Source organism: Balearica regulorum, chromosome 1 (assembly GCF_011004875.1).
Source record: "Balearica regulorum gibbericeps isolate bBalReg1 chromosome 1, bBalReg1.pri, whole genome shotgun sequence".
NCBI classification, from domain to species: domain Eukaryota; kingdom Metazoa; phylum Chordata; class Aves; order Gruiformes; family Gruidae; genus Balearica; species Balearica regulorum.
The window spans coordinates 43,837,140-43,862,228 of NC_046184.1; the positions used below are offsets into that span (position 1 = coordinate 43,837,140).

At 37.7% G+C, this 25,089-nt stretch overlaps 1 protein-coding gene across 7 annotated transcripts in view; it reads left to right on the forward strand.

The window, feature by feature from the left end:
• SYT1 (synaptotagmin 1) overlaps window positions 1–25,089 on the forward strand; it is a 358,139-nt gene that overhangs the window by 106,741 nt on the left and 226,309 nt on the right. For 6 of the 7 annotated variants that reach the window (XM_075747487.1, XM_075747476.1, XM_075747516.1 and 3 more), the window contains one exon: window positions 17,526–17,587. The exons of the other annotated variant lie outside the window; for it this stretch is intronic. Coding sequence is in view for 2 of the 6 variants with exons in the window: in XM_075747534.1 (XP_075603649.1) it covers window position 17,587 (1 nt within the window). In the remaining 4 variants the exon portion in view is untranslated. The remainder of the gene's footprint in view (window positions 1–17,525; window positions 17,588–25,089) is intronic. 7 annotated transcript variants of the gene reach the window in all.

The following is a 25,089-nucleotide window of genomic DNA, read 5'->3' on the forward strand; positions in this document are numbered from 1 at the left end:
CAATGGTAAGACATTTTGTTCAACCTGAGATATCAAGGAGCGTAGTCAAAAGTTAACAATGAAACTACGTGGTGAGCCTAAGAGGCGGCACATAACCAGTACTGACATAACCAGGAGCAACGGGGTGTTCAGAGTCTCCTTAAGGAAGATCCAGGAGATGATCCAGCCTTTGTTGCATGCTAGTGTTACGGGAATTTTGTCATTTGTTTGTTTGCCTTTTACTGACATACTGGGAATGGAATTAATTTCAAGATGAGACAAAAGCATGCAGAAACTAATGTGTTTGTCTCATGTGAAAACTGTGTCTGATAGTGCAAGATAATAATAGGTGAGATAGATTACCTGTCTCAGGGCGTGCTTGGTCCATGCACAGAATTGAATTAACATGCAGCCATCAAAAATCAAAACTGTAAGCATCCCTGAGTAGCACAACAGAGCATAATTAAAATGCTGTGATTTTATGGTTGATTTATTGTCAGGAAGCATCTGGGCCTTTTCCACCAAATTTTACCATTATGGCTCTCTTCTAGCCTGACTGTGAGTACTGTTCATTGATTCAGTTATACAAACATATGTTTAACTTTGAGTACAGAAGTAGTCTCAGAGGTTTTCAGACTAGTAAAAGTAGTTGAGTATGTGCTTAAGCATCTTGCTGAGTGTCTGTCTCTCTACAAGCTATAGCTATTGTTTAGGGAATTTGGCATCTCACAGGAAAATGCCTTCTGATCATGTTAAACTGACTAAATATAAAGCAAATAGCTGTTTCTTGATCTGAGGGGAAGCATGTATGTTTAGAACTGAGCAGCAAATGAAGTTAACCTGCCAAATATAAAGCGAACAAACCAAACGTTTAGTTTACTAACTCCTTAAAAAATGAGGAGGAATATTACCTAAGGAAAGGAACAAAGAGAGCCAGTGCAAGGCACAAGGGAAGCTTTGAGATGCAGTGTTATGCCATATGAAAACTGCGCAGACCAGTTTTACTGGCTCGTGAAGCAACCCAGGTCCTCTCATTTCCACTGAGCTGAATAAAAACTCACAAAAGCTACATCGTCCCCGTAGAAGGGCAAAGCTAATACAAACAGGTCCATTTTCTCTTCCACCCCACAAACAGTAGAAAAAGACAGTAGAAAAAGTAGAAAAGTCCTACACCCCCCACTCTCCCCCCGTGCTACCCTCTGGCTATTTTCACCTAACAAATTCTTTTGTTATTGCAGAGCCTTATGAGATTTGGGTGTTCTTGAGCTCTTCTACATCCTTCCAGTGGCTTAGAGATTTATGTAGCTTTTGGCTCCTTGCATGAAAAGTGTCAAGTTGTTTCAGGGTAGTAGGGTGTGTTCTGCAACTTGTTGCCTTGGCAATGTGCAGAATATTCAAGGCCATCCTGGCCTAAGGCTTTTCCCAGGGTTGTCTGTGATTGCAGAAGGCTGCACTTGGTGACCGGGGTGATGATCCCTTCCATACTCTCGGGTGGTTCATTTCCTTGTTCTGATATAGTTCCTTGATAAGTATGAGAAGTCCTGGGGCTTTCTCATTTCATTCTTTGTCATTTCAAAGTATTGGTATCTTAGGGCTGGTTATGCAGGAAATTGTAAAGTTACACAGAATCGTCTGGCTTTACTTTAAACAAGGTAGGTTGGACTAACCAGGAGGATGAATGAGGCTGTCCCAGCCAGAAAATGTCAGATCCTCTACTTTTTTTAGTAATTCTGCTACTTTGATTCTCAGGGATGAAGTTTTTTTTCCATTCTCTACCAAAAATTTCAGACCAGCTCAGTCTTCAGGTCCAAGGACTAGCTAAGGCCAGCAGTCTGGCCAATTCACTGCTATCCCTGGAGCCCACAGAGGTTGAAATCCTTCCTGCAAGGTTCTTGACCCAGCTGAACATGACTCCGTTTTGTCTTGCCTTTCTAATCTTAAGATGGTACATGCCTTTGGCCACCCTCCTTCAAGGGGAAATCCCAACATTCTTCATAGGTTTGGTGGAACCGCCATCTCCAGTGCAGGGCTACCTGTTACCTTCAAGCGGAAAACCATGCTATATGGTACCTAAGTTTGAGTAGGTCTAACTCATGTTTTTCTGCATAGCGTTGCCTCATGGATATACTCTTGATGCACAGACAGTAACTGGCATCTGATAATTTAATTTGTTTCTGGCTCCTTCCTTATTTGAAATGAGTTAGCCACTTCATTCTGGGCACTGTAATGGAAAAAAATAGGAAGCTGTTATTTGCATATATTACATTAAATGAAAAAATTCAGACATGAAGTTTTCTATTGATATTTGGAAGACTAGTGTAAGTAAAGTGCTGTTTTTAATAAACAGGCTTGTGGTACAGAATATGCCAAATCAATATATTTAGCAGACTTCCAAAAGAGATGTTCCTGTACTCCTGCAGCACAACCTTTTGCCTCCTGCCAAGGTAATTATCACTATCAATGACAATGTCTTTCAACCTCTATTTTAGTTACATTGCTTAAGACTTCACAAGGCATCCAGGCAAAATAAAGACCTAGAACCCTGTTAAAGAACATCTCTCACTGAGTCTCTGTGTGCATTATCCAGACTGGAGCACACCATCATCCTTTCTTATTATTATGCCATAAATTACATAGTGTTTGTTACGGTTGTTATTTCAGAATGGTACACTGATCTAACTGAAGGTTTTCACACAGCCTGGGCATCAAAGGCCTCACTGGTTTTGCTCAGAGTGATATAAATCTCTTAAATGCTACTGTGGAGGCTTCTAAATTGGGATCATTTCCCCTCTTCCCTTGTGTAATTCAGGACTCTCTAGCCCAGTATCTGAGATACGGGTGATTCTTTGACAATGTATATTTTGTGATGTAATGTTGCATGACATTGTATTCTAAAGACTATACCTTTCTATATATTCAGAAATGACAACAATTAAATTTTTAATGTGTTGTTTATTCACACATTCAGTTTTATGCCCATACGGGTGTGACTGCAATGTGTTATCCAAAGTAAATATTTCTGCCTCAATCTTTTAATCATATAAAGAATATAATTTATGTCTGTCATAAGCATATGTATGGACTTTATCCAATGCTTGTTTGGTGCATTGTAGTTCGTAACCAAAAATCCCCAAATAAATCCAGAACAGCTATATGCAATAGGGTAGGAGCTTTGTTTTCTGAGGGCACTGTGTCAGGAAAGGGGGGGTTCTATGTGTGAGTGGATATAGCTTGACAAAGGCATATGCGCGTGCAAATACAGATACATGCCTATACATGTGGTAGTGTGGTTTCATTTAGGGCTACTGAACATAAAAATTCTTTATCTTCGTATTTTAATTATGTAAAACAGTAAGTGCAACTCGTAAAAAAAATAAAGGCAAAAAAAATTCTTTATGAGAATGAAACATGGAACAGTAAACAATTCAGAATTGTTACTGAATTCACTTTATTATAGTCAAGCAATCCAGCAAATATTGTCAACTGACAGAAAATACTGTTAACAGTCTTGCAGTCCTTTGGTCCTGTACTACTACTTCATCTTTGTTTAAACCACTCAGTTTAAAAGCACATTGACTTTTTGGTTGAATAATTTCTATGCCGGTGAAGAGATACTACTTTGGGATTTAGGAGGATAAATGTAGTATTAACAGTAGTGGCAGGTGAGCCACGTTAAATGTATTATCAAACACGTTGTTTCTTTGTATTACAGCCTTGCCCACAGAGTCAAATGTGATGAGCCCTCGACGGATAAATAGTGAGAGGCATTTGTAGCTTGAAAGAATTTTGTAAAACAAGATGGTACAAAAAAAATGAAGAGAGGGATCAAAATTTTCCTGTTTACAGTGCCTTATAAAAGCAATCTTAAGGTGTTAGGGCCAAAGGAGAACTTAGATTGTCCTGTAATTTAATTCTGGAAATCAAACAAAGTCCAAGAGGTGCAAACATTCAATCCCCATGGCAAACAGTAATGCAAAGGTGAAATTCTTAAAAACACTCAGGGTTGCCTTGATTCTCTCCTACTGAGGTCAGTGTTTTTATAGACATAAGCTAAGACCCAGTCCTATAGTCTGATCCTTATAAGTACTGCAGGAAATTTAAAAGTGGCAGCATTTATTCAAAATTCTGCGGACTTTAATTAATCCTCCAAGCTCCTTCATGAGTTTGATATTATTGTCTCTGCATTATTAGTAGGGAAACTGAACAGCGATGTAAACATGGTATCAGAGCAAGTCAGAGACCAATCCAGGATTACAGCTCTAGAGTTCTTGACTTCTAACCCCGTATTAGCTCTGGTAATTCCACTCGCCTCCACAGTAACAGCTTGGTATTCACTGAGGGGAAGGGTGAAACCAATAAAATAAATATTTAGTTCAACTAGTCCTCAGTTCAACTAATGTAAGATGATTTCAGGTACCTACTTTATCAGGCTTTTCATAGTCCAGCTTTAAGTTTCACATATAGCTGAACTTTACTATTTCCCTTAAAATATTTTAGACCAAAAGAAGAGAGCTTTGGTACCAGCCAATGCTTTCTTGCCCTGTTCTATGCTGTTCTGCTTGCTTACAGCGCTGGTCATGTGCCAAATAGTCTCCAAATGTCAGTCTTTCAGATACTTCCTACTCTCTTTTCAGTCTTTTTGTTTTTTAACACAGTATCTGTCTGCCTGCCTCATTTCTTTAACATCTACCTTCTGATGGTCCTCTTTGCTTTTCTTAACATTTTCAGTGATCTGTTCAAATGCTTTACTTCTTTGTATTGGCAAAGCAAAAACTGAAAACAGATGTATTTTTTCAACAGGCCAAGATAACAGTATTATCTGTAATATGCATGCAAGACAGGTAGCAGTTGAAAGACCAAAAATCACATTAGTCTTTTTTGTTATATCTCATTGCAAACTCCTATTTAGGAGAGAGCACTGGGTAAATTACAAGACAGTAGATATGGATTTTGTGTCAAGCGAGAATTGCTTTGCAGTTAGGCTAACCTAACCTCTTGGCTTCTTTTTTACCTATTCTGAGGGGTGTTGCAAGATTCAGTATGAAAGTACTTTAAAGAAGTTTCTTACCGTATGCTCAAACGAACTGTCTAGGTGCAAAGAAAGGCAAGTATCAACTCTGATGCCCATTTTAGTTTACAGAGAAGGTGCAGAAGAAGGAAGGAAAGCACATCACAAAGGAGCAAATGAAGCCAGGGCCAGAGGAGGAGATATTTGATTTCTTTGGTATTTCTTACTGGTTTCTAATCTTACACAGACTTAGTGTCTTGAATTTTCTGATGTATGGACTGAGCTTTAAGAAAACAGTTAACAAGACCATTTGATTTATTGATATATATCCATGTACCTGAATGCACCCCTAATGTTCCTGGTTGAAGCTGTCAGGTTGTTCTGTTCATAAAGCAACATTTTGCATTCTATCTTAAAATCTCCATGTATCACAGAGCTTTGCTGAAGACCGACACTGCTGTGGATTGTGTTATTGTATTCTAGGGGAATTAATTTTGCCTGAGAGCTCACACTTCAGTTATTCTTGAGACAGTACTGTAACCTTATAGGCATAATGCTGATTTTTGTCAAAAGAAAAAGAAAGTGACAGCTTTGCCAGAGTATGTTGAACATGCATATTTAATGTCACTGCAAAGCATAGATTAGAAAATTGTCTGCATACTTCATAAGTGATAGTAGAAATTGATTAAAGCAATTGATTGTACCCGGTGCAAGGAAGTATTTACGGTCATTACATTAATGCCAAAAAGCACCTGTCAGCTTCAGAAAGGGCATCTGCTGATTTGTTGACAGGCAATTTCAAGTTCTTTTTTTACAGAAACTCACATTAAGGGCTTCCTTGAACTAGATGATCTTTAACAGATATTTCCTTTTGCCAAATGCTGAAATGCAATTTTAGATACATCATGTGGTGTTTTCTTGATTTGTTTAAAATCCATGCTGAGAGGTGCTGAAACAATCATTCTGCGTAACGATGTCTGTTAATGCAGATGTCCCTTCCTATCCATGAATGCAGTTATGCTCTCATCTGTTTACCAAAGCTACATTCACATGCACCTTCCTACTCACAATATATTCCCTTACATACTCTATGTTTAAAAAAAAAAATAAAAAATCTCAAAATCTGATTAGTGAGACCTGCTAAATTCTGCATTGGATCATTCAGCAGAGAACTTCAGCATTTCAGTGCTAAGCAGCTTCCCTCTTTTGGGGTTGCTGCGAGATCTGTGGCATTATAACAGTTTGGGATAGAAAGAAGAAAGGGAAATAAATCCCCCTCCAAAGCCAGACTGACTACAGAATTGAGGATGGAATTGAAGGAAGTAGACAAAGGGGCTAGAAGAATTCTCATAACCTAACTGCATTTGCTCCCCTGAATTAGTCTAGCATAAGTTTGCTTTCTCTAGGCCCCTCCTTAGATGTCTAACACAGCGAGTTTTAAGAATATATTGCAGTAGTAGGTGTTCAGTGGCCAGGCTTGCTTTGTCAGTTAGAAAAATAGATGAGGCACATTTCGGGTAATGATGTTCTGTGTTGAGGTAGAGTGTGTCCCTGCCCCAAGATGCTGCAGCCATTTGTTATGTTTTCTTTCTAACTTTCTGCTTCTGCCTCTTCTGGGCCATGGGTAGTACAGATTGCTTTTGTTTTATAGTCTTAGCTAATGTGTTTGCAAATTGCAATGAAAGAATCTCAGAAAATTACGCTATACATCAGCTGAGACAGAACAAATGGTTTTTCCCTTCAAACTGCTCCAGTGTGCTATTTGAGTGCAAATCAGTTTTCATGAAGTGGCTAAAGTTTGGTCTGAATAAGCTATATTTCAGAGAATCTAATAATCAAAAATTAAACAGGTTTCCTCAAGATAGATAGGAAGATTAAATTAAAGGATGGTTTACATATAACATTTGGCTCTACAAAGAGGGAGAAATATTGCGATGTGGAATACTTAGCTTCATTAGCAAAAATAGCCCAATTAAAATATTTGCCATATGGGTTTTTTAGGGATTTCAAATAGACCTTTCCTGAATTTTCCTTGATTCAGAGATGCTAACATTAAATGTGACACATGAGGTGGTAATTACAAGGTAATTATTTGATTTTCACTAAATAGACATTTCCATTAGATTCCTTCTGGCAATATCTAGCTGAGGAAGTAGATTTTATAGCCAAATACAATATCAAGATGTCTTTTCTTTACTCAACAATGTAAGGAACAATAACGATAACTACCTCTTTTAATGTTGCTAGCCATCTGTACCTCGACACTCTGCAATGTCTGATGTGTTACTTTTTGATTAGGCTATCAGATTTGCTGAATGTGGACTTGATGCTTCCTTTTTTCCCTTCATGTAGACTTGCAAAACCACCACTTGCCTTTTATCCTGCTTTTTGTAATAATATCTTTGCATGTAATCTGCAAGGATTGCCTGTTAAGCTCTTCTGTCACAGCCCAGGGTGACACCTGTGATTAAAAGGTCTGCCTGAATTCCCCGGTCTCTAGGTTTTTGCTTGTAGTTTCAAGATGAAAAAAGTCATGATGCTTCAAAGTTTCATCTCTAGGACTGCAAAATCAGACGCGTTTGTCAGGCGCGTCTTTGTGTAAAGAAATGGTTTAAGATACTGAAATGATATCTCTAGATGATGTTATATAATTACGAATTTAGACCCAAATCCCAGCAGCAATAGGCTAGTTAAAACTTTTGCTGTGCCTCCATAAGTGTGGAGATGAAATTTACTTTAGATGCCAGTCCTACCGGCTTTGTTGACCAGGGAAGGAAGCCACGGTGGCCAGGGAGTGTGTTACTGTGTGCCACTAACCGTGGATAGTAGCATGGCTTAGCCACGCTACACCGGGACCTCACCTGCGCTTGCTTAGGAGCTCTGATGACTAAATGCTCTCCCTTGCACAGCCAGCCGGGCTGACCACCATTTATCTCAGGGGTATGAGACATTTCTGCTGAACTGTGCAGCTGCTGCTGAGCTGTCTTTGCAGCTTCTGAGAATCACGTTTGCAACCGTGGCCGCTTAGGTACCCACCCAGCACTTCTCACAGGCCGGTGTCATTTGTCACTCAGGGTTCACTCTGGTCACTTAGGTTTTATGTTTCTTCAGCAAGTTGTAGCCTGACTGCAAACCCCAGTTTGCATTGCTCTTGGCGTTCACGTATTTTATAGCCAGACAATGCTTCTCTCTGCTGTTTTTTTGTTTGGTTTGGTTGATTTGTTGGTGTCTGTGTGATTGCTCCTCTGTGTCTAGGCAAAAGGAGAACCACTGAAGAACCAGAAAGATCTACTGACTGGTCATCTCATTACTTTTATTGGAGGACCAGTGATACTGATCAGCGCATCTCGTTTTTACTTCTGTAGCGGCGCTCTATACTGCCCTTTCCAGGAGACACTGCTGTCTGCTGCAATGACAGTCACTGAAAAAATAATGTTCCTTACAGTACTAAATAAGAAAGACACTTGACAGTGTCAGAAGTAGACTGTGACAACTGTGACAAATGTGTGGGGTTTTTTTACTAACTGTAAGGAGGGCTAATATTCTAATATGCTGAGGAAGACAAAGAATGTGGCACAAGATGAATTCGTATTTTCCAACAGACTTTGTGATGTTTATACAACAGACTCATGATAGTAATCCATTCTTTTGACAAATGTATCAAAGACAGAAATAGCACAGTTGATTTTTTAACATAAAGAATTAGAAGGCTGCAAACATTTTTGGATTTTTTAAGTAATTGCTCATGATTTTGTCATCCTAATTGTCTACTCATAAGGTTGTAAAATATTTCCACTGATGATGGTATAACTGTTTGCTTGCTGGTTTCTTATGATAAAGTTAATTCAATGCTAAACCATAGTAGAGTGATTAGAAATAGTTTTTTGGTAAATGAATTAATAAAGTATTGTATGTTTTAAGTGGAAAGAAATCTTTAAAATCTTCAAGAATGCTTACTTCATTTACTGATCTTATTATTAATAAATTCTAGTATCTGTACAAATGATCAGTGCTTTCCGGTTTGGTTTTTAATTTTTTCATTCTTTGCTGCTGCTGACCGCAGAAAGGCACAACGTATCATCTCTTCTTGTAAAGAAAAATCTTCATTAAAGTTGATGACATTTCATTCCCTTACTAGTTTAAAATGTGATTCAACAAAAAGGAAAAACCAACTGTGACGATGAGAGTAGAGGAATTTCACACGAGGGTAAAGCAGTAGTCTTGGGATATGAAGCCCATGGATAATTACAAAGGTGAAATGGAGCAGGGAGCAGTTGGTGTAGAACAAGGGATGTTGCATCGTGGGCGCAGAGCAAGCAGTGTTAAAAATAACGTGAGGCATCATGGATAGCAGCTTCAGAAATTGATATACCTGTTTTTGTAAGATTTGTTTTGCTGCTTACTAGAAATCTGAGCAGTATGTAGGCCGTTACTTCTTGGATTAGTAAAGGAAGGGATAGGCAGTAACTTGGGTTTGTCTGTATTTAGACTTGATAGACTTACATATTTCTTTTTAATAATTTTCTTTAGGAGAATTAAAACAGCAGCATGAATAAAACTTACAGTATATGAGAGAAAGTGTGGGCTAACATTGTACCAAAGGTGAATTATCATCTTTCAGCGTACACATCCAGGTGAACCTCAGAATAAGTCTGTTTAGGATTTTCTCTTACTCTAAACATTTATCTTCAAAGGGATGCATTTAAATGGCCAGCAAATATTGAAGTTGTTGCCACTGTAAGTCTCTTTAGGGTAATATAGAAAGGTTGTTAGAACAACTGATCCATAGATTACATTGCTTAATCTGCTGAGGTGCTGATACTCAGTATCAGTTTTTATGTGTGAATTGCTTGCCCACATTAGTGCGTTTTTGTAAAGCAGAATTGAGAAATAAATTAAAAACTCCTCACTCCAAACTTCCATAACAAAAAGATCAGCAGCGTTACGTAATGTATAATCACTTCCTGCAGTGGATATTGCAGCAGGTTCTTTTGTCCTGTGACAAAAGCAATTAGATTTTGAATCTCCAAACACTGGAATGCAGCCGAGTGTGTATCGAAGGTACTGAAGTTCTTTGAAGTGTTTACAGTTAGATGGCTCGTGTTAGTTCCATAAAATACACCAGCTATTAGTGTAAAGATCTATGTTATCTTTCTGGGAAGAATTTGGGAGACTGATTAAAAACCTTCACTGTGCTTCTAAATAAATCTTGGTCTATAGCTGTAACAAACAACCTAAATATGACTTCTGAAACCAATTTTCCTAGCAACGATTTCCCTATCATTTCATACAATCCAAGAAATCTGGTCTAAATAGTGTTATGAAGCAACTCATGGAAAACTGGATTTCTTTTTTTCTAAAATGAATCAGAAGATAATGGTAGCTCTTTGTCTTTTTTTGTCTAGGAAAGCCTGAAAATATTTGGAATTAAATTTGATGAAATGCCATTGTCAGGAGTGCTGGTTGTTTCAGCTGAAGCCTTGAAAACTTTCATTTAGGAAAATGAAGTTACTCTGATATATAAAGTTTTTAGGGCTTCTTATTATTAATAAATGTTAGTAGTATTCTCATGTGTTCATATTTGCAAATGGCAAAATGTAGGCTTCATGTAAAGTCTGAAAATTCTGTTTTCTAAGAAAATGGCTTAGACACACCCAGCAATCACAAAGCAGGAATGACAGGCTATGCACTGCGAAGATTCTTCCCAGAGCAGCTCCACAGTTACTACATGGCAGATGTAGTTGAAGTGTCCCTGTATAGTGTGAACACATCCAACTTGTCTACTTTAATGGTCTGTCATATGCAAAGATTTCCTGGGAATCTGTGCCACATTTGGTGTACATCCACATTTCTGGCACATCTGACATCCCGTTTATACAGCAGAACTACAGTAGTTTCACTGTGAAATGGGTGTTAGTAGAGGAAGAGACATATATTGTCCTAGATAGATACTGAGGGGAATGCTAGTGCTGCCTGTAATTCAGATAATCCTTTGGCATTCCTGCATATGGCCAAGAGTTGTTGTAAGAACATAAGCTGAAGTTGATTCAGATACCAATTTGTGACTCTATTGTTACTGGCCCTATTATCACCATTAATAGCTTTTCTTTCATGAAAAGAGAATCTTTTAGTGCCCACTGATTCATATGATTGTTTATTGATCACGAAGTTATGATACTGACCTAAGTGTGGTTGATATTGAAATATCAGAGTGGATGGCTCTTTTAACATCAAACCGAGCGTGAGGATAAAGCAGAAGCGGGAAAAGGCTGTTGATGAGCAGCAGGAGATCTGAATCCACCAGGACTGAGAACCAAGGTGAGCAGCAAGGCATGTCCTGGCAGCGCTGGTAGGAGAAACAGAAGGTGAGAACGTGAGAGGCATCACACAGCTGGGAGAGAGATGCAGGGGAACCTGAGGAGCAGCTCACACTTACTGAGGGTTAGTAGCTACTCTTTAGCGTGTGTTTGAGTTGTGTGTAGCTGAAGCACAGTATGTCTGATGGAGGTGTGGAGTATAAGCAAGAAAAGACTAGTCAGTTTGCTATGGAAAAAGGACCGCAGAGCCTCCATGGAGTTGAAACCCTTGGATCTTTAATCTGCTAAGAACTGAAATTTTGAGGAAGCCACGAGTGAGCAGCATCTTTGAACATTAGGCAGCAGGTAGCAAGTGAAAAGAGGCCAAAAAAAGCAGCTTCATGCCAGTATTGTAAAAAGTACTCCCAGACACAAATTCTGCAGTAAGTAGAGTTCTTCCCTAAGTAGAGAAATCTGTAGAGCTGCAAACCATGTTCGACTTTAACCACGTGGGTGACAGGGTAGGGATGGCCGAACCACAGATTGAATGGCAGAGGAAGCAGGGACTAAATACCATTTTACCACTAGCGGCAACAGTGACACTGCATGTGTATTTTGCTAAACTGTAGGCTGAAATATTTAAATACTATGTGTCAAGACCTAAAAAAAGCTTGCAGTCTAGGTAATATCTGTAAACTTAAATGGCTGTCCAAATGGCAGCTCCCCAATATAGCTACTCTCTCTTTACATACTGTGCTCATGTGTATGAGCGAGGATGGGAGAATTTCTCGTGCCCCACCAGGAAAGGTGTGGTACAATCACTATCTTTTCTTTTTCATTCTATTGCTCTAAATGTCTCCCTTGTCTTAAAAAATGGCTCCTTGTCTTTGTTTGTCTTTTCTCTTTCATTGCCTGTTTCGATAGTTGTTTCCTTTTCCATAGGAAAAACAGCAGCATGCATCCATATTTATCCCTTTCCACAAACTTACTCCTTGTCCTGGATTTTCCTCCTAGTTCAAGAGGACAGAGGATCTGGTGACAAGCTCTTAGAAGGCAGAAGTTTTTGGCTTCTCTGTACACTGACATCTAATGGCAGGCACACATCTGAGAATTTACTTTTTTTTTAAAGCCTTAGGTTGTTTTAAAACCTTTTGGACAGTTGCAATCCAAAGTGTGAGAGCTGGTGAATATATTATTGTGTGGCACACACTGTGTTAATCCCAGTCTGTGTATGGTTTGAGATACTTTCCAGAAAAGGGGGCCCATAGAAGTGCTTAACTTTCCTACCACTATTTATTCCCTTATCAGACTTCTCAGGAAATTTGCAATAAGATGGCAATAAGTACTTTTTTCCTGGGTTTTTTTTTCCTGTTTTAGTTATTTGCTAGAGAACTTTTCATTCTAGGTTTCGATTTACAGAATATCAAAGACTACCGATTCATTGTTCTGCAATTAACTTGTTTGTGCAGTCACCCCTACTATGATATGTGTATCTCTTTATCAAATAATATGTGTATTGCTTTTTTACTTGTACTGTTCTCCATCATTTCTTACTGGCAAGGAGGCAGGGTGATGGGTGTGAGGGGAAGAATGCTGTCATCTAATATATGGTAACTTAGAGGAGTGCTGTTTAGGGGGTTTTTTGTGGAGGTATATTTAAAATTAGTTTCTGTTTTGTTATATTACAGGCCTGAATTCAGTCAGTAATGACCTCAATAGTGCCTGTTTTAGTGTAATCCCTGCTTGCTGACTGCTGTTCCAAGAATAAAAATTTAAGCCAAAAGATTTAATGAAATCCTTTGGGATTAGTGCTCACTGGGCTGGGGAAATTGCATATCAACCTTTTCTCTGTACTCTAACCATACGGGTTGGTATTTGAATAGGAGGGTGTCCAAGAGAGACAACTCTGAGTTCATCAATAATTTACATTTTTGTTAGTTACAAACCTGGTATTTGGGATTCTGTTGCCATAGCAATCCATCTGGGCCTGAACGGATACTGTTTTAAGTGGTGGTTGTATAGGGATTCACAGTGTGTGCTTTAAATCCCTTCTAAACTAATCCTCAGATCTGTTCTGTGACTTATTTGAGGTTTTTGACAAAATCAATGTTACTCACAGTAAAAAATTTATGCTGAGCAAATTGAGCCCAAAACTATTAGAATATGCATATGATTAAGGACGGTAAAGTTCATGATGTATGACAATTTCTGTTTCAATATGTGAAGCAATTAATAAATGCCCACAACTCCATTTTTTTCAAAATACATTTAATTTGTTGCACATTATGCAACTAGAAATTATCCAGACTCTGTACTGGTAGTTAGCTAATTTAAACTTCATAATCGAATGCTAGCCTCATTTTCCCAGATGTCAGTTCTATGTTTTACAGGATGTCAGTCTATTCATAATACTGAATAACTTCCACTTTTAATTAATCTGATATTCTCTCTTATAAATAATTCTAAAGCAGAGAATAAAATTTGAAATTCCCATTTTTGTTTTTAACACTACTGGAGTTGGGTTTTGAGGCTGCGCCGCTAAATTCAGTAGGCTAAACACCAGCTGCTTTTTGTTTGAAGTTTGGTTTATGTTTTCTCATTTTGCCACCCAAAATTTCAAAACGGTTTATTCAAATCTTCCCAGGTATGCCACATAAAGGGATGTCCTCAGGTTTGAAAGATGATTGATAAACTCCTCGGCAAACCTGGGCTAAGTTTCAGCTCTGTCAAAACCTTCTGAAACAGATTTCCAGAGCTTTTAGTTCTTCGTAACAAAAATGTTGTCCAGTTGCGCTCTCAAACTGTCACTAAACCATAATGATGATGTATTAGCAGCTCTTTATTACTCCAGAGCATAGAGATTCAGTTTGCAAAATTATTCCTCAATGTTTGAAAGGAGAGAAGAATATTCAAATAGCAGCCATATGTTCTACTAATGAGTGTTTAGGCCATAATCCTGAACAGACAAAAATTGTTTCTTCACGGAGTTTGTAAAAGATCACACGGTTCTTCCTGGCTGTAAAAATAGTAATAGAATAAAGAAACTGCAGATGGGCTAAGAAATCTTGAGAAATCTTTAATTACCATCCAACTTCCCTTTTGTCTTTTATATGACAGTTCGCAATCAGTAGTGAAGCATGTGATAGAAGGGCCTTAGTTTTGCCATGATTCTGTGATGCTAAAAAAGTTCTTTGTCACCTGTAATAAACGTAAATCTGCTCTGTTTCTGTAGGAGTTAAACACGAGTTTCCTGAGAAAAACTGCAAAGAATCCCTTCCTTGCAGTGGAGTAGGGTTTAATGTCATGAGCAAAGATGTATGTATATATGTATGTATGTATATATATTCTTAAATTCAGTGTGGCTGACTGAACTTTGTTTATTTTAGAGGCCTGGTTCTTCTACCCCAGCTTATTGGGACTGTTTCCATAATTGGTTACCACTAAAGGTAACTGGGAACAGAGAGCTTAGAATTAACTAACAAAGGCTTTGTTTTGATTGCTTTTGCATATCTTTATGACTAACCGAAGTAAAAGTTGCGGATCATTTACATGATTGCTTACCCTAAAATTACATGCCCCGAAGTGTCTTCTGTAGATACCATTTGTAAAATATAGATTACACTTCAAAGGGATATTAGAAGATGTATTCAGGCATATCAAAATGTGTTTCTGTTGATATTTCCAATGGTTTCATTAGGAAAAAAGTCTTCCCTTGCAAATATTATTGAAATGAAAATGGAGCCTTGGAAGATAGTGGCGGTATGACAGATGCTATTTGTAGCTCTGGAAATATAGTTGTCACTGCAGGGGATCTCCTGCACTGAAGACCCACAGGAGTCCATAACCAAGGGTGAACGAATTAATCTTCCAACACATCTCATAAAAAATTGCCTGTGTTTAATAGTAAGTGATAGAAACACAGTTGAATTTCTCTGGTAATTTTTTTGATCTTTCTCGAGAAATGCAAATCTTTCATGTCTATTTCTCTCTATATATTTTAGCTCTGCAAATCCTTGCAAAGAGTGCTGATACTTAGTCTCCTTGATTACTTTTGGTTTTTATTGATTGGTTTTTACTTATTTATTCCAGATCTGCATTATGTTTTTCATATGTTTCGGAAACGCTGTCTGTCAACTTCAAGGGAGCAGGCGGGCTGTCTCTGTTTGCACTTAATGAAGCACCACACTTACGGTTTTGCTTAAATTTGCTTCTCCAATCTAGCACATAACCTGTATCTTTGTTCCGTTATTTCCAATTAATACTCAGGTAAACATCCGTCTTTCCATTTTCTGTCTTCGCAGCAGAAGGAAATCGGTAATCTTCTGAAAGGCTCAGTAATAATATGACACAGCTTGACACAGACAGCTTAGAGAAACAGGGGAAGATTGAGACCATGTACCGCAGAGCAGGTGTGACTCTCTGTGGTGATTTCTCTAAGGCACTTGCAGCTACCTCAACTCAAATGCAAGATGTACACAGAGACCTGAACCAAAACCCTGGCTCTGAACCCCAGGAGAAAGGGTGGGATTAGAGTTTTTAATTGAAACCTGTCTCTGAGTGTGTCTGAATTTCAAATCGCTCCGTTTGGGAGGGTTTGAATGACAGGGAGAAGCAAAGTTTTGGTTGAATCTCTTCAAGAGGTATTTGGCCACAATAGTTTAGATTAGGTCTGTCATGGCTTGTACCAGGACATTTTATGCAGCTAATAAGAAGCACCAAGCTATGTAAGGCTGCTAAGACAATTGTCGGATGTATTACAGACTCTGGGCAAGAAGTGAGTTGATCCCACAGCTGTGTTTTACACCAGCATCTGAATTATTCTAAACCCTTTTGATATAAGGGTTTCATATCATTGTCCAGCTAACTTTGCATTGTTCATGTGCTCCACAACTCTCCACTGACATCTAGGAAATAACGAAATAGACTGTTAGGTAGAAGAGCTAATTCATGCAGTTCAAAAAATTTTAAAACTTAATAACAACATAATATTGTATGCTTTGGACTCACGGACTATATAGCCCTCAGCTCAAAGAGCTGTAATTTGTTGCCTAACAAGTTTCTTCAGTGGACTGGCATGCAAGTGATTGATTTCTGGGGTATCAGAGACACTGACAGAACTATACAGAAAGCAATATTAATTTTTTAATAAAAAAGAAGGGAAAATTAGGGTTTTTTTTTTAATGAGTTATGTTCTGAATCCTTTGCTATTTGGGTCGTGAAAGATGGTAGCCTGGTTAATTTAGAGTGAGATGCTGGATGGAATCATGATTTGCTTTTTTTTTAGAGACCAGAGTAAGGGTTGATGTGATACAGTTTGACAATTTTAGGTAACAGCAGTTTCATTTTCCTCTGACAAAGTGATGGAAAATTAAAAATACATTTACCTATCTTCGTAACCGTGCATTTGGCTCCCTTTTTTTAACTGCAACAAAATCGGTTGTCTTTGCATTTTAAGTGCCTTCACAGCTTGATCCTGCCTGCTCTTTCACGTCAATGTTGCCCTTCTTGCAACCCTTATTGCCCATCAGTCCCAATTTCCTGCAACCTTTATTCATGAAAATTGTTAACAGTAAAAATCTGCAAAACCAAGTATGCTGTGTTCCTTCAAATCCTGCCTTAAAAGCCACCTCTGTTGTGATGCCTGTAAACTGCCCAAGAAAGGCTAAGCAGCTGGTGTGCTGTGATCAGTGCTTATTATGCTAATTGTCTGCACGGAACAGTGGGAGTGAGGCATCAAACACCCCTCCGCAGCATGTCCCGCTCTGCTCCAGAAGCGGTGAGGGAGGCTGTGGAGGTACACGTTGTTTCTTCCTTAACTCCTCAGCCTAATGGGGTCATCCAGCCAAGATCTAATACAGCATGAGAATTTAATTTTGAGCAGAGGATTGCCAGCCTCACAGGTGTGAAAGCCTGTCGCCTTCCCTAAATTGGGGAGAGCTGCAGGTGCCCAGATGCTATTCAGATGCCCAGAATTTGGGATGAGGTTTCAGAAGAGATTTGTCCCCTGAGCCTGTGGATTTCCCATCTCTGCTGCTATTGTAGTACCTAAGACTGGAAACTGCCTTTGAAGGAAAAAGACCAATGTGAATTTTCTCTCCTGGACGATTTCACAAAAACCCAGGGCTTTAAATCTTGCAGTAAACCAAAACTAAATGCGAAAATGGCAAACTTTTATGGCAGAAATGAAACTAGGTAATTTATTTCCTGTAGATGATAAATGCGTGTATTTGTTTTTCTTACAGAAACGCGGAGTCCTGAATAAACAAAGAGAAGAGAGTTAAGCACACCGTCTGTATTGTGAATAGTAAGTGACCAGATTATATACTGTGAAGCTGAACACTATTTATAGTTCCATTTTTATATTTTTTCTTATTCACAGTTCTTTTAACAAGTGTACAAAATTAGTGCAGTGAGCATTTCTGCCTTTTATCCAACACAGTTTCATTTCACAGGGGTAGACTTTTATTAATCCTATAATCACCTTAGGTAAGAGGCCCAGATAATCCACACGATGTGTCTTCATCGCTGCCCATACTGAACATACTGTCTTTTTCTTCTCAGTAAAAGTGAATTGTAACACCAGAAGATACCAAGCTAAAAGTACTATTAACACTAACATTTGCTCACACCTGAAATTTTGCAGAAAAACGCTTAGGTTTTGGATCAGTGTAGTCAGATTCTGTTGGTTCAGGGCACGAGTAAGAGAGTTTTAAGGTTTTTTGTTAACCACTTAATCACTGATTAATTGTTCTGAACTGCCCTGGTCAAGAGCTGTGCTGTTCACTGTACCGTATGACCAGTCACAATGCGTGGCTGCACTGGCCTGTAATAACTACAGCTTTATAAAACATCAAGAAATTAAAACTACTTGCTGAGACAAGAACATGAGCCATGGTCATGTTGTGGATGATATTATTGATGCTGTCCTTTGAAAAAAAAAAATGCCTGGCTGCTGGTAAAGTACCAGTCATGATATAATAGAGAACAGACGCTGCTTTTATTGCCGATCCTAAGTAATGTGCCCTGGGAAACGTAGCAGGGTGTATGGGTTTACTGCATCACTGGGTATTCACAGGTGGCCAGATCCTCTGAGAACCAAAGCGGGTGAATGTGTGTTAAGGCATTTCTGTTAACAGTTCCAACAAAACAGCTCCTCTATGCTAGGTGCTAATAGAGCCTGCTTCTTTAGGGCGGAAGATTATGGACAGTAAGTAATATACAGAGAATATGTACTCTTCAGCATTGTTCTACTTATAGAATATACATTGGACAGTATACCATGCAGTAGAATTGAAGGAATTTTATTGTCATATACAAAATTTCTATTTGTTTAGCCAAACTGGTGTATGAAACAGATTAGTTTTGGGTAGAAATAAATCTTGGATATTTTTTGGCAAGCAGTAAAAATAAAACTCTTTGGTTGAAAAGATTATGTATAAATCTCAAAAGCCAAAAAATGCCGAGTATCTTTCTGGGCAACCGAGTTCAATGATGAGTTTTAACATTACGTTTAATCAGACAACATGAAAGGAAATGTGTGACATTTCACTGAAGCTGAGGGCAACATAATGCTTGTTTGAATCTGTATGGTTACTTATACAGTGTACTAAACTGTGCTATCAGTAGGCATTTTTTAGACATATAACAAATCATACATATGTTCCAGAAGATCATTAGAAAAAAAATCAGTTTTAAAAAACCTCAAAACTCTTATTTATCTATTCCTCTTTAACTTTCCATTGCTGCTTCTGTCAATCGCACTTTCCTTCCGTTTTCTCTTCTTTCCCCTCGTGACTCTTGTGGTTTATATTCCCCACATGCTATCACACCTCTCTTCACCCTTTATCTTTCCAGTCATTTACCTACACAGCTAATCTGCTCCAACTTCATAGTTTCTCCTCACATCTCCCACACAGGGCCATCTCCTCTTCCTCTTGGCAGAGCTGCATTGCAGAATGTTCCCGATCTTTGGCAAATTTTGAGCTTGCTGTTTCTAGTATCGCATAGATACTCTGCAGACCAAGAGCATTTTTGGTATTGTCGGGTAATAACACACAGAATAATGCCGTATGCCTGTATCTAAAGAATTTGCAAAGAGTTCAACATACTATGAAATGAGTCAGCTCTTGCAAATTTTATTTGATGTGCGGAAAGATACGTTGGAACTTTGGGGAGTTGTTATTTAACGCATGGGAAACCTTCAACCAAATTAATTATGCTTTCCCCCGGATCTTAAGTTTTGGCAGCAGATGACTGATTGTTACATGCATAAATATTAGCAATTTGTATAATTCAACTGATGCATGTATACAAAAAATCCAGCAGTTGTTATAAACCAGTTTGTAGAAAGTAAATTTCACTACTGCAGGCACTCAAAGATTTTCTCCTCACTTGTATAGTGGCCAGAACTCACAGGCAGCTGTTTCAAAATAGTGAGGATTTATTTATGTATAGTGAGAAAAAATTGATCAACTATTATTGGTACTCCATCACCTATAAATTCTGTCTTTCCTGCTGTCAGAAGAGGTTGACAGAACCTTCTCATAGTATCCATCAGTTAATTTTATCAGTCATGGTATTATGATTATAAAGTACAGATGATCTAACAATTAATATATAATGACTGAAATGAAACTGTACAGTAGTTAACATTTGTAATGTGTAATTTATTTAGAATAATAAATAAAATTACATTCATCTGTCATCCATCATCAATGAGGAGCAATGTTACTAACTTGATCACACTATACATTCAGCCATATAGGGAATTCATGTATGCCACCTTTGGGCGGGCTTATAACACCCTTGTGAGCTGTATGTTATTCATACACTAAGGAATAAGTCATTCTTCTGACACTGGGATTGATAAATTGTGGATCTTTGTTTTAAAATACTTCTTTTTCTTGACCTGAATTAAAAATAAAATTTAAAATTTCCAGTGCTGAGAGGCAAAAATACTGTATTCCAGATATAGGAAGAAGATAAAAGTAATAATGTTCTTATTAAGAAAGCGATAAAATAAAAGTGATAATATATGCTACATTTGGTAGATTGGAATTGTTCTCATCTTTGTTTCAAATGCAAAAGCCTTTGTCATTTGGCTTTGATATTGCAAAAGATCACAGTTGTCCTTTGTGGAGGAGGGAAAAAGTCTTGCAATACCTGTTCCAAAAAAAGGTGTCCATTGTCCTCACATAGTCAGCAGCAATCAAATTTCATCTGCCACATACTTTGGTTTATCAAATAATTGACATCTTCAGTGCCTGCTGGTTAATAACAGTTTTTTCATTATTCTTGTTTAATAAAAATAAGTTCAGGTAATGTGACATAAATTAGGAGACTGCACAAACGAAGAGCTAATACAGGAGGAGGAGGATGGCCAAACCGCGCTCTGCTGCGAGTGATGAGAGGAGGTTTGACCTGCTGGAAACGATTGTACAGGCAGTTGGACTCCACTACATGTAGAGGAGCTAAATTCATCTTAAACTTACCATTAGCTCATGAGCATACAATATTACTGTTGTTTACCCTAACATCTGTTTCAAAAGCTACCATGTTTTCTGTTTTATCATTTACCATATCATATCCGTAGGTACGTAATGTACCAGAGATGAAGTAGCTAAATGAAGGGCTCCTTGGTTTTGGAAGGGTCAGTTTTGTAAAAGTTGAATTTGTGACCCTTCAAAAAGAAATGAGCCTGTGGTTTCTGAATGTTCTCTACTAATTACAATAATCTTTACATTACGATTTCAATCTTTCATTGCAATATAGTAATCTAGAAGCAGCATGGAAGTGCCGTCATTCCCTGTGCTGCCAGGTTTTTTCATTGCCCATTAAAATTCATGTGCATATACTGCAAGCTTGGATAAAATAGTTCATTTGAGTGTTCACACTACCTGAATTCTTTAATGAGGTCTTCCCCTAAATTAGTTTCACTTTTTCTGGCCCCCTCCCCCCAGTGGAGGTGTGAACCTCTGGTAAATTATATAGTAACATTTGCATAGTGTAAAGGGTTTTTATTTTATCTCTATGTTGGTTATCATGTTAAGACTATTCAGAGTAGTATATTCTCTGTGACTCATATGCTTACAAATTTTTGTGCCTCAAAACCTCATTTTTCTTTCTTTTTACCGATCTTGTATTACAGACACAGCTTTGCATTTTTTAGTGTGAGATCTCTGACACGGATTTAGATTCTGTACTGCTTTGAGGTATGCTAGTTATGCAACCTAATTTTGCAAAATGGCTCTGTGTTTGTACTTCCCTGGGGCTTCAGTTTAGTTGTCATCTATCATTTTAGCACCGTGATTGATTACTCACCACTATTTAATTTATCTGCTGCAGCTTCTCAGCTTTTTCTTCAATTGGTAAACACATCCTTTTCTAGACACATTTTCAAATGATGTGTTTTCCAAGTGCCCCAGAAGTCATGTAATCATATTTTTCTCAGCTAGGAATTTAACCATTTAAGCCATTTAATGGTTTCAATAAATTATTGGCTTATGTGTTGTCTATTACTTGGAAGTTTTGCACTGGAAATCTGGGTTGTATTTTCCATTTTTTCAATGTTATTATATATATTTATTCTGAAGTACATGTGTATTTACCAACTTCTTCTTTGTCCACCAAAAAACAGTGAAAGAAATGAGCACCCTTTCTAAGTGTAGGAGCCAAATGCACGGGCTGATGCTGATGCAGTAGACTTTAACCACTTTACACATTAGGTTTCAAAAGCAAAATATTTATTAACTTAATTTGCTCGTTGGAATTTCACAAGCCAGCTTCAGTCAGTAGGGTTAACATGTGCTTGTTTTCTTGTCTTGTATACTGTGTTCTTGTACTGTAATTTGCTATTTTTAAACATTACATTGAATATCAACTTGGCTATGATTTTAAATCAAGCTCTTTCAGACTAACATCAAGCTTCTATTTACAAAAGGTGGGGTTTTTGCATGAAGTCACACTGTGTATACACATGGCAGCAGTCTTACACAATTACTGAGGCAGCTTCCAAGAAGCTACTATAATGAACTGCTTCTATGATCCACATATCAAAGAAGTTTTAATGTCAAATTTCCTTTTCTCCTGCAGTTTTTATTATGGCTCTATGTGTTTTTGAATGGGGAGGCTGATAATTTGTTTTGATTTTTTTTACTTTTTTGGTTACTGACTGTATTTAATATTTGTGATTAAAATCTCTCAGTAAGAAGAATTATACTGTGTCATCATAATGCAGCTTTGCTGACGTTGGTAACTGCTATTGTAGTCCTGTCTCTAAATACAATCAAACAAAATGAATAGACATCTGCAGTGTGGCGTGCTTTTGGGGAGCAGTTTGGTGTTCTTTTTTGGTGAAGGCGAGCTTTAATCAGTACTTACCTTTTGTTTGTAATTCTTAATCTCTTTACACAATCCTCTTTTAAAGACTACCGGGTTAGCTTCGGATACGTATCTTAGTAATTCCTGGTAGGTGAATTACAGCCCAGATTTCATTAGAGAATTGGAGATAGCCAGCTCTGTTGCGGTGCTGTCACTGTTCTTGTAGTGACTTATGCTTTGATTAGGAACCAAGAGGATAGACTTTCTTGTCAGCTCCGCTATTTCGCATTTATGGTACATGAAGGTTAACTCAAAAAAGTAACTAACATGATATAAGTGATTATATACATAGAGGTTAAGGTGACCCCCCCAGTATGGAGTCGGTGATAGCTAAGGAACACTATATGGCAGGTTTGGCTCCTCTCCAAGTATGAGTTCGTTCCTCAATGGTGATTTGCTTTGTTTCCTTCTTTTAAAGTTTCGCACTATAAATCTTATTATGAAGACATATAGCCATCATAAACATCAGATTTTGACAGTTTTTCATATGTGAATGAAACTCATTTAAGTAAGTTTATCCTGAAATGAGAAAGATGTGTCTTAGACCTGTTTACAATCATATCTTTAAGTTACTAGTATATTGACAACATTTGTCTCTGAAAATGCAGAGAATAGGGAATTCGGTTACCCACTTTCCCATGTAAATAATAATGTTTGGTGAAGCCACCAAAGATAGCACATAAAAATATATTTTATGATGTTAATCTGTTGTGTTTATATTGATATCTGACGTGCCTGAAAATGGGCACTGCAGAATTTTTCTTGCAATAAATAATTTTGAAAGCACAAAATTCAAAATTAAGTATATTTGGAAAAACATGATTCCTTGGATTAGGATTTTTGGGTGGGGGGATATACTTTAAAACAGCTAGAAATTAGGAGTCATTAGGGGTGCACTGGAATATATCAAATATATTAGCAATGTGTCTGCAGTGTGGTTCTGCAGCTCTGCCTTCAGCTTTGTACTGCAGGCTAAAGAGGCAAAGACATGGTTTTACTCTGAGAAGAGCCTCTGCACGAGGGCTCTTACAGCAATGTTTATTGATGTATTTCATATTCGTGACTCTTGTAGCTACGCTAATAAATGGAACAGCAGTGATTTGAGCTGAAGGCACAAGTTTTTGAACATGGTGGTCATAAAGCACATAACATATAGGCCATGTTTCCAATCTCACCAATTAAAATCTTTAGTTGAGCCATTAAAGATATTAAGGTTCTGTTTTTGCTATGAGCCATATATTTGGGAGATTTTCTCATTACTGCCCGATTTCCATGACTGCTTCAGTCCCTCCAAAATCTCAAGGTTTAGAAGCGTATTTTTTTATTGAAAGGGGAGATTTTCACACAGTCACGTGGATCCAGGAGATGGAGCTTCCAAGGCTAACACCCAAACATTTGTCTGGCAATACTGTGTAAAATGCCTGGAGGTCTCTGCTAGTACTGCACAGCAGTACACTTTCATCTTTCACATAATAGGTCTCCCAATACCTTTTCATTTCTAACAGAAGTAGTACCCAGGCTGCTTTTATACCATAAGTCTTTTTAACTCATCCTTATAAGTTGCGATGCCAAGTGAGAACATTTGTTTTAGAAAGAAGGATGAGAAAAAAGGAATAAGATGTTATTTAGACTGTGCAGCCTTAACCAGTTTGATGGGATTTTGCTCTTAGAAGTGTGTCTCAGTGTTTGAATCTTTAGTTTAAATGAAATACTTACCACCAACAGAGTTTATTTAAAGATCTAATTTTACTTCAGGGATAATAACTTTAAGAACTTTAAACTGCATTAAACCATTAGTTAATAACCCACTAGCTATTAAACTGTTAATAGTTTATCCTGCAGATAACAATGATTCCTTTTGGAGAGTTATGGTCTATTGGGCAAATATGCATTTAGAAAGGTTTTAAAATGGGAATTACATCTAAACTTTATAATTATGTACTTAGACATCTCTTAAGGAGAACAGAATCAGTGGCTTTTTATATATGAAGTCATACGCTCCTCAGAAAGTTGTAAATGTTTGCAGTACACAGCTATGCTTATAATAAGGAATTGTTACATCTCAGTTGCTGTATGGTCATAATTTTTGTATTTTCTCTGAAATTTGACTGTTTGCAGCCTCGGTGTCTGCTGCTATGACATGTCAATGTAGAGACTCCAGTTGCACTCTAGAAAACCAGTCCACATCCCAATCCTTGTGGACTAGTTCCATATCCATTCAAAAAGAATTAAGGATTCAAAACCTGACTTCCTTTAAAAAACAGTTGTTCAAAAAAAGATAGGTTACGTGTAACTTATATGAAGCCATTGTTAATGCACAAGAGCTTTGCAAGCCCTCTCTCTGTTCTATTTTCACATCTATTTTAAAGACTGTTTCCTCCAGAAGTCATAATTGTAATTTATATTAATAATCTGCTGAGTAGGCTC